Source organism: Hyperolius riggenbachi, chromosome 1 (assembly GCF_040937935.1).
Source record: "Hyperolius riggenbachi isolate aHypRig1 chromosome 1, aHypRig1.pri, whole genome shotgun sequence".
NCBI classification, from domain to species: Eukaryota; Metazoa; Chordata; class Amphibia; order Anura; family Hyperoliidae; genus Hyperolius; species Hyperolius riggenbachi.
In genome coordinates, this window is record NC_090646.1 from 21,724,729 (window position 1) to 21,742,408 (window position 17,680).

At 47.3% G+C, this 17,680-nt stretch overlaps 1 protein-coding gene and 1 long non-coding RNA gene across 2 annotated transcripts in view; one reads left to right on the forward strand and one right to left on the reverse strand.

Moving 5' to 3' along the window:
- ADAM33 (ADAM metallopeptidase domain 33) overlaps positions 1-17,680 on the forward strand; it is an 83,555-nt gene that overhangs the window by 45,609 nt on the left and 20,266 nt on the right. The window contains exons 4-6 of the mRNA XM_068266246.1: positions 11,277-11,353; positions 13,648-13,801; positions 14,179-14,232. Of these exons, the coding sequence (XP_068122347.1) occupies positions 13,655-13,801; positions 14,179-14,232 (201 nt within the window). The 5' untranslated portion in view covers positions 11,277-11,353; positions 13,648-13,654. The remainder of the gene's footprint in view (positions 1-11,276; positions 11,354-13,647; positions 13,802-14,178; positions 14,233-17,680) is intronic.
- LOC137545144 (uncharacterized) overlaps positions 1-17,680 on the reverse strand; it is a 231,270-nt gene that overhangs the window by 24,235 nt on the left and 189,355 nt on the right. The window contains exon 2 of the long non-coding RNA XR_011026004.1: positions 7,365-7,478. This is a non-coding gene — a long non-coding RNA (uncharacterized lncRNA). The remainder of the gene's footprint in view (positions 1-7,364; positions 7,479-17,680) is intronic.

Below are 17,680 nucleotides of genomic sequence, written 5' to 3' on the forward strand. Positions count from 1 at the left end.
CGGGTTGAAAACTGTGTTGTCCCAGTTGTGTATTGGACACAATGTGGGCTGCACGACCGCTGTCTGGGACCTCCTGTTGTGTTTATTTACAGCCCTGGTATCACCGCTAGGTACCAGGGCTATTATGTCACGCTGCCTACCTGCTGCCACACTCACACTGCTCCTCCATACCTCCTCCTGCTGCTGCTGCTGCTGTCTGTCTGTGTTTCCCACTGCCAGGGTACACAGATGATTTACCTTCTGCTGCCACTCTGCCACCAGCTATTACGTCAAACAATAGCTGCTCGCCTACTCCTCCATTCCTCCTCCTGCTGCTGCTGTCTGTCTGTGTTTCCCACTGCCAGGGTACACAGAATTACCTTCTTCTGCTGCCACTCTGCCACCAGCTATTACGTCAAACAATAGCTATATTGGTTGTAAAACCAAAAACCAAAAAACCATAAAAAAAAAAAAGGTTTAATTTTTCTGAGGTGCCCGGGTTGAAAACTGTGTTGTCCCAGTTGTGTATTGGACACAATGTGGGCTGCACGACCGCTGTCTGGGACCTCCTGTTGTGTTTATTTACAGCCCTGGTATCACCGCTAGGTACCAGGGCTATTATGTCACGCTGCCTACCTGCTGCCACACTCACACTGCTCCTCCATACCTCCTCCTGCTGCTGCTGCTGTCTGTCTGTGTTTCCCACTGCCAGGGTACACAGATGATTTACCTTCTGCTGCCACTCTGCCACCAGCTATTACGTCAAACAATAGCTGCTCGCCTACTCCTCCATTCCTCCTCCTGCTGCTGCTGTCTGTCTGTGTTTCCCACTGCCAGGGTACACAGAATTACCTTCTTCTGCTGCCACTCTGCCACCAGCTATTACGTCAAACAATAGCTATATTGGTTGCAAAACCAAAACCAAACAAACCATTAAAAAAAAAAAAAAAGGTTTAATTTTTCTGAGGTGCCCGGGTTGAAAACTGTGTTGTCCCAGTTGTGTATTGGACACAATGTGGGCTGCACGACCGCTGTCTGGGACCTCCTGTTGTGTTTATTTACAGCCCTGGTATCACCGCTAGGTACTAGGGCTATTATGTCACGCTGCCTACCTGCTGCCACACTCACACTGCTCCTCCATACCTCCTCCTGCTGCTGCTGCTGCTGCTGTCTGTCTGTGTTTCCCACTGCCAGGGTACACAGATGATTTACCTTCTGCTGCCACTCTGCCACCAGCTATTACGTCAAACAATAGCTGCTCGCCTACTCCTCCATTCCTCCTCCTGCTGCTGCTGTCTGTCTGTGTTTCCCACTGCCAGGGTACACAGAATTACCTTCTTCTGCTGCCACTCTGCCACCAGCTATTACGTCAAACAATAGCTATATTGGTTGCAAAACCAAAACCAAACAAACCATTAAAAAAAAAAAAAGGTTTAATTTTTCTGAGGTGCCCGGGTTGAAAACTGTGTTGTCCCAGTTGTGTATTGGACACAATGTGGGCTGCACGACCGCTGTCTGGGACCTCCTGTTGTGTTTATTTACAGCCCTGGTATCACCGCTAGGTACCAGGGCTATTATGTCACGCTGCCTACCTGCTGCCACACTCACACTACTCCTCCATACCTCCTCCTGCTGCTGCTGCTGCTGTCTGTCTGTGTTTCCCACTGCCAGGGTACCCTACACAGATGATTTACCTTCTGCTGCCACTCTGCCACCAGCTATTACGTCAAACAATAGCTGCTCACATTACTCCTCCATTCCTCCTGCTGCTGTTGCTGTCTGTCTGTGTTTCCCACTGCCAGGGTACACAGAATTACCTTCTGCTGCCACTCTGCCACCAGCTATTACGTCAAACAATAGCTATATTGGTTGCAAAACCAAAACCAAACAAACCATTAAAAAAAAAAAAAGGTTTAATTTTTCTGAGGTGCCCGGGTTGAAAACTGTGTTGTCCCAGTTGTGTATTGGACACAATGTGGGCTGCACGACCGCTGTCTGGGACCTCCTGTTGTGTTTATTTACAGCCCTGGTATCACCGCTAGGTACCAGGGCTATTATGTCACGGCGAGCTGCCTGCCTCATTGACTGCCTGCTGCCACACACTCATCCTCCTCCTCCTGCTGCTGAATTTACCTCCTGCTGTCTTTGTGTTTCCACTGCCAGGGAGCACATACAATGGCGCTTCCAACATGCGTGCGCCCACCAGCTATTTGTTACGCTCAAAAATAGCTGCATTTCTTTAAAAAAAAAATTGAAAAGAGAAATACGTGAAGAAGAAGAAGACGATATTGAAAAAGAAGGAGAAGGAGAAGATGAAGATGAAGAAGAAGATAAAGAAGAAGATGATGAAGAAGAAGATGAAAAAGAAGAAGAAGATGAAAAAGAAGAAGAAGATGAAGAAGATGAAGAAGAAGAAGATGAAGAAGAAGAAGATGAAGAAGATGAAGAAGAAGAAGATGAAGAAGAAGAAGAAGAAGAAGATGAAGAAGATGAAGAAGAAGAAGATGATGAAGAAGATGAAGATGAAGAAGAAGAAGATGATGATGAAGAAGAAGAAGATGATGATGAAGAAGAAGAAGAAGAAGATGATGAAGAAGAAGAAGAAGAAGATGATGAAGAAGAAGAAGAAGAAGAAGATGATGAAGAAGAAGAAGAAGAAGAAGAAGAAGATGATGAAGAAGAAGAAGAAGAAGAAGACAATATAGAAGAAGAAGAAGATGATATAGAAGAAGAAGATCTAGAAGAAGAAGAAGAAAGATAAAGAAGAAGAACAAGTATATACAGTAACACTACTGAACAAAATTAAGGACACAACTTATCTTTCCACATTTTTTTTTAAAGGAACATCCCCACATAATCACTTGCTGTTGTTACTTGGAAAAAAAGATGTTTCTTGCATCATTCACCCTCAAAACAAGTGTTGGAAGCTATTTAAGGCCAATTCGAATAGTCAGCTCGAATAGTGAGCTCGAATACCGACTCGAATAGTGAGCTCGAAGTCCGAGGTCGAATCGAATAGTAAAAATTATTCGACTCGAATATTCGACTGACCTCGAATAATTTACTATTCGAATTCGACCTAACTCGAATTTTGAAAAGGGGTATTTGAGCATCACTAATATACAGACACATTCCCATCACATGACCAGCTAGCAGCATCATAGGCTGAGGAGACGCACACCTCCGTACCTCCATCGCACCAGATACAGACACGTTCCCATCACATGACCATCTAGCAGCATCATAGGCTGAGGAGATGCACATCTCCGTACCTCCATCACACCACATACAGACACATTCCCATCACATGACCAGCTAGCAGCAGCATCATAGGCTGAGGAGACGCACACCTCCGTACCCCCATCACACCACATACAGGCACATTCCCATCACATGACCATCTAGCAGCAGCATCATCATAGGCTGAGGAGACGCACACCTCCGTACCTCCATCACACCACATACAGACACATTCCCATCACATGACCAGCTAGCAGCAGCATCATAGGCTGAGGAGACGTACACCTCCGTACCTCCATCACACCACATACAGGCACATTCCCATCACATGACCAGCTAGCAGCAGCATCATAGGCTGAGGAGACGCACACCTCCGTACCTCCATCACACCACATACAGGCACATTCCCATCACATGACCAGCCAGCAGCATCATAGGCTGAGGAGACGCACACCTCCGTACCTCCATCACACCACATACAGACACACTCCCATCACCAGCTAGCAGCATCATAGGCTGAGGAGAGGGTGCACACCTCCGTACCTCCATCACACCACATACAGGCACATTACCATCACATGACCATCTAGCAGCAGCATAGGCTGAGGAGACGCACACCTCCGTACCTCCATCACACCACATACAGACACATTCCCATCACATGACCAGCTAGCAGCAGCATAGGCTGAGGAGACGCACACCTCCGTACCTCCATCACACCACATACAGGCACATTCCCATCACATGACCAGCCAGCAGCATCATAGGCTGAGGAGACGCACACCTCCGTACCTCCATCACACCACATACAGACACACTCCCATCACCAGCTAGCAGCATCATAGGCTGAGGAGAGGGTGCACACCTCCGTACCTCCATCACACCACATACAGGCACATTACCATCACATGACCATCTAGCAGCAGCATAGGCTGAGGAGACGCACACCTCCGTACCTCCATCACACCACATACAGACACATTCCCATCACATGACCAGCTAGCAGCAGCATAGGCTGAGGAGACGCACACCTCCGTACCTCCATCACACCACATACAGACACATTCCCATCACATGACCAGCTAGCAGCAGCATAGGCTGAGGAGACGCACACCTCCGTACCTCCATCACACCACATACAGACACATTCCCATCACCTCTCAGGTAAACGCTGGTAGTAATAAGCCTTGTGTACACATTTATAATCTGCTGTTGCTGCAAGTAATGGTATGTAAATCTCATAAGTGTGCTGTCTACGTCGCTTTCTAAAGGTGTCCATTAACCGTGGGCAATCGATTTTCCAATCAGATGTGTGGCGCAACACGTAATATAATAGCATTGAAAAGCCATGCAATTTCAATGGCGCTTTCACACTGGCATGTGTGCAGTGCAGGGGTTTAACAATAGCCCCTGCAACCCCTGACATTGCAGGGGGGCCCTATACAGTGAAGGATAAGAATGTGGGGGCGGAGGATAGAAATGGGGGTGGAGTGTGGGTGCAGAAGAGGAGTGTTAAGCTTCTTATGCGATGCAACACGTGCAGTGCATAATAATTGCATGAAATGCAGATTGTCACTGATGTGGAAATACTGAGAACCAGACTATGAATCAATTAGAGGAAACACATAATCTTGTCTGCACACACCCTTATCAACCAAATTTGTTACAGATTTATTGCATGCAGTGACAAAATTACCATCTTTAGCAGTGTAATAGTCAAAAAAATGTTTCCCTATCATTCTCTAACGTATTTATTAAATACGCAACCCCCCACATATGGAATGGGGGATCCCAGTCACTTTTAATGGGAGCTGATAGATTACCCTGAGCATAACTCGAGGATTGAACGTCTGTGTGGAGGTAACAGGAACATAATTTGATTTAATTGGTTTAGTCTGATTTATTGCAATGGAGGAATTATTGCACTAAATAGAAACTGGCAGGGTTCTGGCTTGAGTCCAAGAAGTAGAAGGATCTCTTAAGGTGGCCATACACTGGTCGATTTGCCATCAGATTCGACCAACAGATAGATCCCTCTCTGATCGAATCTGATCAGAGAGGGATCGTATGGCCACCTTTATTGCAAACAGATTGTGAATCGATTTCAGCCGGAAACCGTTCACAATCTGTGGTGGTGGTGGTGCTGCAGCCGCCGCTGTCCCCCCTGCACACATTACCTGCTCCGGCTGGCACGAATACCCGCTCACTGCTGTCTTCTCCGCTCTGGTCTGGTCTTCGGCATTCTTCATTTCTTCCTGCTCGGCAGGAAGTTTAAACAGTAGAGCGCCCTCTACTGTTTAAACTTCCTGCCGGGCAGGAAGAAGTGAAGCATGCCGGGGCCGGAGACCAGACCAGAGCGGAGAAGACCGCTGAGACCAGGGGATTCGTGCCGGCCGGAGCAGGTAATGTATACCCGCTGCATTGCGTCGGTCATTCGAACGCCGCTAACGACGCACTCCCGACCCGCCGGTGACCGAGAAAAATCTTCAGCACGGATCGGTCGACGGGAACTATTGATTTCGGACGGAAATCGATCGTTCTGTCAGCGGTGTGCACGGCGATTTCACAGCCGTTTCGATCACTGTGATTGAAACGGCTGTATATCGGCGGGAAAATCGTTAGGTGTATGGGCCCCTTAAGGCCCCATTCACACTAGAGTGTTTTGCTGAAATCGCCGGCAAACCGCTCAAGCGCTTTAAAACCCTATGGGCCCGTTGTAACTTCGGCGATTTGCGTTAATCGCCGGTGATCAACGCAAATCGCCAAACGCAAACTTGTAACCTGCACCATTTTCAGGCGATTTCCCGGCGATCGTGTTTGAGTGCCATAGAAGCACTAAACGCAATCGCGGAAAAATCGCAGCAGTGTTCAGTGATTTTTCCGCTGAAAAATCACTTCCGCAAAACGCTTTTAAGTGTGAATAGGGCCTTATGGTTACAAGAGTTTGCAGTAAAGATTATGCCTCATATTCTGCAAAATTACCCCGTTGCACAAAGGATTTAACATGCGTAATAATTTGCATTCATTCTTTACGAGAAAATGCTGACAATTTTGTATAAACAATCATGCTTGTCTTTTTCTGTAAGCAAGGAATAGTATTTATTATGCTGGATAGTCCAGTCAACTTCCATAGCTGAACCAAATGAGATTCCAGCATTAAGGCCTCGTTCACATTGCGCTCCGATCGCGTTGGCTGTTTTTTGACGTGGTCTTTTTTTCCGACTTCTGTGCGTTGGACGTTTTTCTAAGCGCTTTTGCATTTAACTTCCTTGCGTCAGTTAGGAAGTGAACTCTTTGATCCGGAAAATAATACAATGTATTTATTCTTAAGAACGCTCACACAATCGCTGCACAAAGCAATTTTGTGAGCGTTTTGCTATACCTTCCATTGAGGCAGAATCACCTCAAAAATTGCCCATGCATCGCTTTGCTGAGCGGATCAGAAGCGAACCACTCAGATGTGAACTCTCTCAGAGAATCATTGCACAAACGCTTTCAGGTCGATTTTGAAAATCGCCAGTGTTTAAAAAATGTCAAAAACATTGGGCCTGATTCACAAAGCGGTGCTAACAGTTAGCACGCTGGTGAAAAGCCCTTTATCATGCCTAAACTCAGTTTAGGCATGATAAGTTTAGGCATGATAAGTTTAGGCGTGATAAGTTTAGGCGTGATAAGTTTAGGCATGATATACCAACTGGGTTAGCACTGCACTGCACAGCTGATCAAAAGTTTTGCGCTAGCAAAGTCTGGTGCACTTCGCATAGAGTTTAATGGCGCTGCTTTGCGTGCGGGACTTTGCGAGCGATTGAAACTTATCTAAACTTATCATGCCTAAACTTATCATGCCTAAACTTATCACGCCTAAACTTATCACGCCTAAACTTATCAGGCCTAAACTGGCTTTTCACCAGCGTGGTGCAATGGTTATCACGCCTAAAGTCTCTAACTGGGTTAGCACCGCTTTGTGAATCGAGCCCATTGTGTGCACGAGCCCTAATGGAAGTAGCAGGATCATGATTACATTTAATTGGCTCAGTCTGTTTAATTACTGGCAAGGATCTGGCTTGATTACAAGAGGTAGTAGGACTTTTAATGGGGGCTGATAAGTTACCCGGAACATGGCTTGTGGAATAACCTGGTCTCACCTGATTTCTCAACGTCAGTAAATCTTTGTCTTTGATAAGCACTGGTGGCTGATAAAACTGATAGCAGGAGGGAAAACAATCAACTGAACTTGGTTTGGCTTCAGAACAACATTCCTGTAAAACAAACAAGAATTAGGGATTTCCCAGTGACAGCATATAGCTAGTTCATCTGTTACATTTCTTATGTGATGCAACATGTGCAGTGCATAAGAATTGCATGAAATGCAGATTGTCACTGATGTGGAAATACTGAGAACCAGACCAGTATGATAGTCAGGGGCGTTGCTAGACCCAAAGATCAGTGGCATGTGCCACGGATCTATTCTGGGGTGCCCCGGATGTCCACCAGGCAGTCACAGCTGTGGAGCTGTGGAGCCTCTATGCGGGCATGCTGGGTGCTGTGGTGCCTTTATAGGTGCATGCAGGCCAGGAGCTGTGGGTATTCTATGGGGCATGCTGGGAGTTGTGGTGCCTCAATGGAAGGCCAGTGAGAACATGGGAGGGGGTCCACTAGAAGGTCAGGGAATGCTGTGGTGGAACTGCCAGGTAACCTGGCAGCAGGCCAGCCCACCCAGCAGAAAGCCAGACCAGCCAGCACAGAAGCCAGGTGACTCCGCCTAGTTATGTTTAACCATTTCAGCCCCGGGGATTATCACCTTATGCATCGGAGCAATTTTCACCTCCCATTCATTCGCCAATAACTTTATCACTAATTATCACAATTTATTGATCTATATCTTGTTATTTCCGCCACTAATTAGGCTTTCCTTGGGTGGTACATTTTGCTAAGAATTATTTTTTTATAAATTCATTTTAACAGGATTAATAAGAAAAAAATTGAGAAAAATCATTATTTCTCAGTTTTCGCCCATTATAGCTTTAAAATAATACATGCTACCATAGTTAAAACCTATGTACCTATGTATTTTATTTGCCCGTTTGTCTCGGTTATGACACCATTTAAATTTTGTCCCTATCACAATGTATGTCGCCAATATTTTATTTGAAATAAAGGTGCATTTTTCCATTTTGCGTCCATCACTATTTACAAGCTTATAATTTAAAAAATGTTCGCAGTATACCCCCTTCAAATGCATATTTAAAAAGTTCAGACCCTTAGGTAACTATTTATGTTTTTTTATTATTATTGTAATTTTTTTTTCCCATTAAAAATTTTTATTTGAGTAATATTTTGGTGTGGGAAATAAACAGTTAATTTTTAATGTTATTATATGTGTAAATTGTAATGTAAAAAATATGTAGATGTAGTTTTACTATTTGGCCACAAGATGGCCACCTTGAGTTTGTTTTTTTTCTCCTTGTGCTTCTCGCTAAGCGGAAGCACAAGCGGGAAGCGGAAAATTTTATTTGCAGAAAGACTGAAGCCTCTAGTAAGAGCGCTTCAGTTTTTCTGCTGGGGACACGGATCGGTGATCGGGAACCATGTTCCCGTTCACTGATCCCAGGGCTACCGGGGGACAGCAGGCGGCCGTTCCCGCGATCGCGTGCCGAAGCGCGGCACCGCAGCAGAGCAGCCGCCTGGACGTGATCATCACGTCCAGGCGGCTGAAATGGGTAAAGGATACCCGAAGTGACATGTGACATGATGAAATAGACATGTGTATGTACAGTGCCTAGCACACAAATAACTATGCTGTGTTCCTTTTATTCTTTCTCTGCCTGAAAGAGTTAAATATCAGGTATGTAAGTGGTTAACTCAGTCCCGACTCAGACAGGAAGTGACTACAGTGTAACCCTCCCTAATAAGAAATTCCAACTATAAAACACTTTCCTAGCAGAAAATGGCTTCGGAAAGCAAGAAAGAGATGAAAAGGGGAATTTCTTATCAGTGAGGACCACACTGCAATCACTTCCTGTCTAAGTCAGGACTGAGTCAGCCACTTACATACCTGATATTTAACTCTTTCAGGCAGAGAAAGAATAAAAGGAACACAGCCTAGTTATTAGTGTGCTAGGCACTGTACAAACACGTCTGTCTCATGTCACCTGTCACTTCGGGTATCCTGTAAGTGGCATTGTCTATTTATGTGATATGCTGCATTTATTGATTTTTTGTATTAATGGAGATGGGGCTTCATCCAACACAGGCCTACTTAGACCGCTGTTAAGTTCATGTAAATGTGACCACACCCACACTCTGATGCATTGCCACACCCATTTTCCATCTGGAGAGCCCAAAAGTGCCTCGGATGTCTTAGGATCCTAGCAACACCAGTGAGAGAGGTCCGGGGCCCCTGGCCATCGTGCGAACCAATCGTGTGTTTTTAAACGTTTTTTTTCAGCTCTAGGACATAGCGGACAGGTGAGCGGTTAGGGAGGGACCCCTGTGGGAGGGATGCCTGCACGGGGCGGTCCTGCTAGCGACGCAATCTTGCGATTTGCGTCCAACTGAAGCCTCCCACCTGAATGCTAATGGCTGCTAGATGTGGTATGGCAGGTAAAGGGTGTATGACAGTGCATCCTGATTGGCTGACGAGCACCTGCTGACGACTTAAATGTAGCTGGATGCATGTATTGCTGTGTTCTATTGCTTGTGTGTGTCGATCCTAGCAACACCCCTGATGATGGTTAAGGTTTATCTGTGAATACGCAAGATATTTACAGGTGAGCAATGCAATATTGGCAGCTGAAGTGAAAGCACAGGTGATCTGTACAAATAATCAAATACAGGGTTAAAACATACTAAATAATTCCAGTATATACAAGTGGCCTCTGCATATGCTGAGAAACCAGTGTAATTACAATATTGTGTGCACACAACCCCTGAACCAGAATAGCAAATATGTACAAGAGAAAACCTATATACAAATATATACATACAGTATATAACCAGGCAATATATATATGTTACGGCCAGAACCCGAAGTCTGGCCACTTCAGGTTCCGGCCAATCAGAATGCAAAGCGGCCTTGTTGCAGCAGCCAATGTCAGAAATTCATTTGAGTCTGGCTCCACCCCCATGCCTCCCTCCTCTCACCATTCGCCCATAGAGTTCTGCGGTTCCGACAGGAACATCGGACAGGCAGGGTTCAATACCAGAGAAACAGATAATAATCACAAGGCAAAGGATTGTCAAGAGATAAGCAAAGGTCATACACGGGCAGGCAAGGTCAGGATACAAGGAACACAGGAACTCTGAGGACTAGCACACAGGATAACAGCAACAATGAACTAGCAAGCTTTGGTCTGCAGGTGCTGGCTTATATACTGTGCAGAGGAGTCAGGTGATCCTTATTTCCTCTCATGGCAATCTGCAGCAAAAGCAGGTCCTGAGGAGGTCTGCCCCCTGCTGGTGAACAGGAGTAAACTTGATCAGGGATGCTCAACTTCGACTTCGGATGAAATTTGAATAGGTGTTATTCGGATTTCTTCCGGTTAAATCAAAGCACCTGTGCGGGCTGGGCGAGGAGGGGGGGGTCAATCTTACCCATCAGCCGTCTTCTTAGGTCCGTCCCTCGGCGCCTCCCACGATGTGGTCCACGCGCGTCACGTGACTACAAACACTTCCTCCTTCAACCCGGGAGGAGGAAGTGTTTGTAATCACGTGCCCGCCGCTTAAACCGCATCGTGGGAGGCGCCGAGGGACGGACCGAAGAAGACGTCATGATGGGTAAGATTAACACCCCCCCCTTCGCCCAGCCCGCACAGGTGCTTTGATTTAACCGGAAGAAATCCGAATAAAACCTATTCAAATTTCATCCGAAGTCGACGTTGAGCATCCCTGAACTTGATAAATGATCAGAGTTCTTGAAGGAAATGTGAGGACCTCTGCTGGTGAATATAGGAACTTCATGCAACAAGTTCATAGCAGTATCACCAGCAGAGAACAGTAACAGGGAGAGGTGATGTAAGATGATATGCTGATTAATAACAATGTGCTCCCACCCACAGGCTCACTGCTGCTACACAGGATATGTGGACGGAGTCGCAGGATCCTCCGCCTCTCTGTGCACCTGCCATGGGCTCAGGTAAGGGATCCCTCCTCCCCTTGAACTGTGGAGGCCATAAGATGATTTCTGGGTTTGACATCAGAGGCAACTATCACACCTACACTTTAACCTCCCTGGCGGTATCCCCAAGTCAGGCTCGGGTTGGAAAAAGGAAGCCAGGAGTGGTAATCCCGAGCCTGACTCGGGGTAGCCAGAAAGCGAATGCAGCGCAGTGTAGCATGGCGGCATTTCACCTCACCTCCCCCGGGATCCAGACACCGGCAGCCATTCTTCTTCCGGTCCTTGGAGGCTCTGCATCCCTCTTGTGAGATCGTCATGACGACAGACAGCGATCTCACTATTGGGGTACACCGCCACCTGGTGGAGGGAGAACTGCAGCACCGGATTCTAGGAAGGTGAGTAAGTGCAGGGGCTGCCGCGGATCTCACTGTGGTATGATTTGTTTCCTGGTTTTCGGGTCTAAAAGCATGCGGAAATATTGCACCGCTTTTATAACCTAAAATACAGAAATAATCAAACCGCAAGGGTGGTTAAAAGACCACTATAGTGAAAAATTGTAAAATATGTATGTACATACATATAAGATAATAAAGAGGTGTCTGGTATGATGAGGTCAGTGTGAATCTCCAGTGACCAGAAAGAAAAAGGACACAGTATTTTAACTAGAGGGAAAATAAATCCACAATAATACTACTTACAAATACGGGTTGCTTTTAGGGGACGATTGTTTAGAGCAGGTGGAGGAAACAGTCTCCACTCGGATGGAAAGTCCTCTTCTGGGCTTGGGTCGGACTCTGATTGAAAAGGTCCACTGGATATTGGTTGCAGGGATAACCCCTAAGACGGTGACTAGACTATATAGGGTTGGAGGGGGCCCCCCAGTGTAAGTGTTTCCTTACCCGTGCTGCAGGGGTTAAAGACACTGTCTTATTGACCCGAAGAAGCAAATGAACCCTGAGAAACGTGTTGGTGTTTTTGGTGTCTAATAAATTACTCTGACACCTCCATGCTGAGGTATGACTGGTCCTTTACCACTTTTTGGAGTTAATGTTGTACACTCACAGTGGGGCACCTTCTCTCACCCTGTATGATCATATAAAATACAAGTTGACCTAAGCCCGTTTAAAAACGGGCTCTAGGTCTCGGTCCTGCCACCGCCAGCAGTCAGTGTGCATGCAGTGCACGCTCACCCGTCCGCCGCATGCACACCCTTTTTTCAACGCAGAGTCAGTAACCTCCATACACACCAATGGCGCATAGCGTCTGATGTCAGACTCTACGTGCCGACGTCAGACTCTACGTGCCGACGTCAGACTCTACGTGCCGACGTCAGACTCTACGTGCCGACGTCAGACTCTACGTGCCGACGTCAGACTCTACGTGCCGACGTCAGACTTTACGTGCCGACGTCAGACTCTTCGTGCCGAGTCTGCCGACGTCAGACTCTACGTGCCGAAGTCAGACTCTTCGTGCCGACGTCAGACTCTTCGTGCCGACGTCAGACTCTACGTGCCGACGTCAGACGCTATGTGCCGACGTCAGACTCTATGGCCTCAATTCACTAAGCTTTATCAAACACTTTATCAAACATTTGATAATTTACCTCATGGGTAAAATCTAAATTTGAATTCACTAAGTTGTTATAGATTTATTGAACGTTTTATCGATAAAACATTTGAATAAATCCATAACACCTTAGTGAATTCAAAATTCGATTTTATGAATGAGGTAAATTATCAAACGTTTGATAAAGTGTTTGATAAAGCTTAGTGAATTGAGGCCTATGTGCCGACGTCAGACGCTATGTGCCGACGTCAGACTCTATGTGCCGACGTTAGACGCTATGCGCTAGTGGCGTGTACGAAGGCCGTCCGGAGGTTGCGAACACCGCATGGAGGCTGACAGGACAGGTGATGTATAAATGCACACATGGGGAGCACATCTATACATTGGGGGGCAGAGGCAGGGGTCATTTCGGCACTCATTCTGAAATCAGCTGCCGTACCGCCAAACAACCGATCAACCAACTTCGACCCGACATCTTGCACCAGGCCTGAAATTTGTCGCATCGTCGGCTGGGCCTGCACTTGGCGGCACCAATTTTCAACCAATTCAATAATAATTGAATTGGTTGGTTGATCGTCCGCCAAAGTCGCCTGATGTATGGGCACCTTTAAGCTGATTTGGATTGGTCTGATGTGCATACAATCTGCATTATATTTGCATGCAGGCTTACATGATTAGCAATAGCATCTCATTGAGTGTTGTTCCCTAATAGCCTCCATGTCATGGTACCATCTCCTCCCTTGCAGGGGTCACATGACCATCGGAGATGACACGTACAGCCTGGATCCTGCCCACTCCTCTGGCTCCTCCACCCGCGTGGTCACTGCAGTGCAGAGGAAGCAGTCAAGGGAGGGACCTCATCCACGCCAGGCCCGCTCTGTGTACGTCACCCACACGCAGGTACCCGGCGTCACTTCAGCTGTATGCCACTGTACAGATGCCAACTAATGATCTAATTCTGCCTTCCAATAAATAGGCTGCCATATTTATTACCTTTTAAACTATACCAGTTGCTTGGCAGCCCTGCTGGTCTATTTGGCTGCAGTAGTGTCTGAATCACACACCTGAAACAAGCATGCAGCTAATCTTGTCAGATCTGACAACAATGTCAGAAACACCTGATCTGCTGCATGCTTGTTCAGGGGCTGTGGCTAAATGTATTAGAGGCAGAGGATCAGCAGGACAGCCAGGCAACTGGTATTGCTGATTGTTGTGCTGTGTTGTGACTAGTAGAACGTCTCTGCTATGTGATACTCATGTCTGTGTTTTATCACCAGGGGCGGCGGGATCCGTACACTATTGAGCTGTTTCTGGTGGCGGACCGGAAGGAGGTGAGTATGCTCTATAGATAAGTCTTCACATTTCCCAGTGGAGACCGTAGCAGCTGCCACCAAAAACTGCAAGCCAATTTCTGATCAATGTCAGCATGAAATCTGTCGGGAATCGGCCTAGTAACGCCGCCACATCGCCACTGTCCCCCCGGCGTAAACTGTGCGCCCCCCCCCTCCCTGGTGCCTGTGCATGAATACTTTACCTGTCGGCAAGGCTGGATTTATACTTGTACCGCCCCTAGGCCAAGTATGTTGTGCCTCTCCCTCCGTGAGCAGCAGGCCCCTCCCATGTGCTGCCCCCTCTCCCATGTGTAACATTCATGTATTATGGCCCTTCTCTTTCATGAACAGCTCCCTTGGACATCCGTTTCCTTTTTCGTGTGTTGCTTCCCATTTTCAGCCTCCTCTTTCACATTCAGCAGCCCCTCCTTCATGTCCAGGTGCCGCCTCAGGCTGCCGCCACTCTAGGCCTGGGCCTCGGTGGCCCTTCCAGAAATCCGGCCCTGCCTGTCGGTGTCCGCCACTGTCTCTGTCTCTTCCTCACACACATGCGCACCGTGTGGTTGCCGGCGTATTGCACATGGCCGCGTGTGTGATGTCTCTGTGACTCTCTGGTGTATTCAGTCCATGTCTCTATGAGTTTCCTGCAGGCCCTTTTCTCCCACATCGCAGGTGCAGAAGCGAATTGACTTCCACCCATAATTGTCACCTGTGGTAAGGAAAATAGAGTGTGAGCTCCTCTGAGGACTACTTGTGACATGAACTGATGAGTGGAGCACTGTGGATATGTCAGCGCTGTATAAATACACAACTAAAGGACACAACTAAAATGTTAACACATGCTCTTATAATATCTCAAGTACTGTGTGGAGTACCATCTAACAAACTGGCCCCGCTCCAGTTGGTACTGAACTTAGCTGCTGGACTCATTCCTCTCTCTTCTCGCTCTTCCTCTGCTGCTCCTCTCTGTCAAGCTCTTCACTAGCTGCCAATTAACCAGAGGATCCAGTTCAAACTCCTAACCCTAACCTACAAAGCTCTCCACAATCTCTCTCCCCGGTACATATCCTCACTAATTTCCAGATACAAACCCAATCACAATCTCAGATCGGCAGACGATCTTCTGTTGTCCTCCTCTAGAATCACCTCTTCACATTCACGTATACAAGACTTCTCACTTGCTTCACCCCTCCTCTGGAATCCCTTTCCACAACACATTTGTCACTCTCCAATCTTTGTTACCTTTAAACACTCTCTCAAAAAAAACACTTTTTCCGACAAGCTTATGCTCCACTTTAGGCCACTCCCCCTTTGTCCTAAGGCCAAGTTTCACTCCTACTAGGGGCTTGATTCACAAAAGAGTGCTAACTGTTAGCACGGCTGTTTTCGCGCTGGCGCGCGATTGCAAATGTTCACTCGCAATTAAACGTTTGCGCACGGAAACCATAATGATTTCGCGAGAAAATTCATGTTTGCCCGCGAAAACTCGCAATCGCGTACAATCGGCTGTGCTAACAGTTAGCACTCTTTTGTGAATCAAGCCCTAGATATCCTCTAGTAATAAAAGTAAAGCTTGGGCTACTTGTGTCTACAAAGAATGCAAAATGTATTAATATACAAAACTGACAGATCAATTCTCAGGGAATAATACAAAATAACCCATTAGTGCCAACTGTACAAAAGATTCATTAAAAACACAAGCCTAGCAGATAGCTTCATAGGTCAGCTGTTACAACCAGTGACGTCTTCTTCGTCCGTCCCTCAGCGCCTCCCACACTGCAGTCCAATCCGGCACCACTAAAAACAATTCCTCCTTCCGGGTTGAAGGAGAAAGTGTATAGTCACGTGACGCGCGTGGACCGCATCGTGGGAGGTGCCGAGGGACGGACCGAAGAAGACGTCAGACAGGTAAGATTAAACCCCCCGCCCACCCCACACATGTGACTTGATTTTAACAGGGTGAAATTCAGAATATGTATTCTGGATTTCATCCGGATCGGATTTAAGCAGCACTGGTTACAACCATATAAACGCCATAATGAAATATATGTGTGTTTTAGAATTGCCACCACTCAGCCATCACACGTCCGCACAGTTAGCCCAAAGGGCACCGGGCCCAGCAATGTTTCATCAGTTGGGGGGGCCCCTTTCTAAACAAATGCAGCCAGGGATCCCGCCACTACAGTCCAATGATAACTCGGGTCCGGTGTTGTAACAGTCAATATTTGATTACGACTCCTAGCTACATAATATGCCGTTAGGCTACTATATGGGGTGATCTCACCAACTTGAAAACTGCCTCTAGGTATGATTATTGTATATTAACCCGCCTCTTGCCCCTCCCCCTTTAGATCAGGCTTTCTCAACCAGGGTTCCTTCAGTATGCATGGGTTCTTTGGCATTTCTCTCCTTCGTGGGGTTTGGGAAAGTATGATAGAGAGCACACTATAATAGGTGGTACTGTAACAAGAAGCATTCAATTAACTACTTGCTGACTGTCACGCCGATGGGCGTGATCGCGGCGGCAGCCCCAGGACCGCCTAAAGCTGATCGGTGTAAATTCCTGGGGGCGGGGATTTGCAGGAGATCGCGCATCTCCACTTGGATGACAGGGCTCCGCTCCGCCATCAGTCTCCCAACAGCGATCGCCGCTAGGAGACAGACGGCGAAACCGCCATCTATTTAGTCTGTACATCACTGCGATCTATGGCAGCGCTGTACTGGGGACAGCCGTGTGACACTGGGGGAGACCGGAGCGATCCGCTGTCATAGGCTGGCGGGGGGGAGGGAGGGTTAGAAAAATATTAACAAAATAGGGTTATTTATAAAAAAAAAAAAAGAATAATAATATCCTGGGAGTAATCATTGCCCACTAACAGAAAGACACATGAATAAAAAGCACTAGAATAAGGGGACAGTATAATGAAGGGCACTGTAATAGGCGGTAGACAGTAACAAAAACTGCTACACCAGCTTTTAACCACTTAATGACCCACCCTTTACCCCCCCTTAAGGACCAGCGCTGTTTTTAGTGATCTGTGCTGGGTGGGCTCTACAGCCCCCAGCACAGATCAGGGTGCAGGCAGAGAGATCAGATCGCCCCCCTTTTTTCCCCCCTATGAGGATGATGTGCAGGGGGGGTCTGATCTCTTCTGCCTGCGTGTGGCTGGCGGGGGGGGGCACCTCAAAGCCCCCCTCCGGCCTCCGCGGCGAAATTCCCCCCTCCCTCTCCTACCTGCTCCCCCCCCCCCGGTGATTGAGGCTGCACAGGACGCTATCCGTCCTGTGCAGCCAGTGACAGGACGTCCCCTGTCACATGGCGGCGATCCCCGGCCGCTGATTGGCCGGGGATCGCCGATCTGCCTTACGGCGCTGCTGCGCAGCAGCGCCGTACAAATGTAAACAAAGCGGATTATTTCCACTTGTGTTTACATTTAGCCTGCGAGCT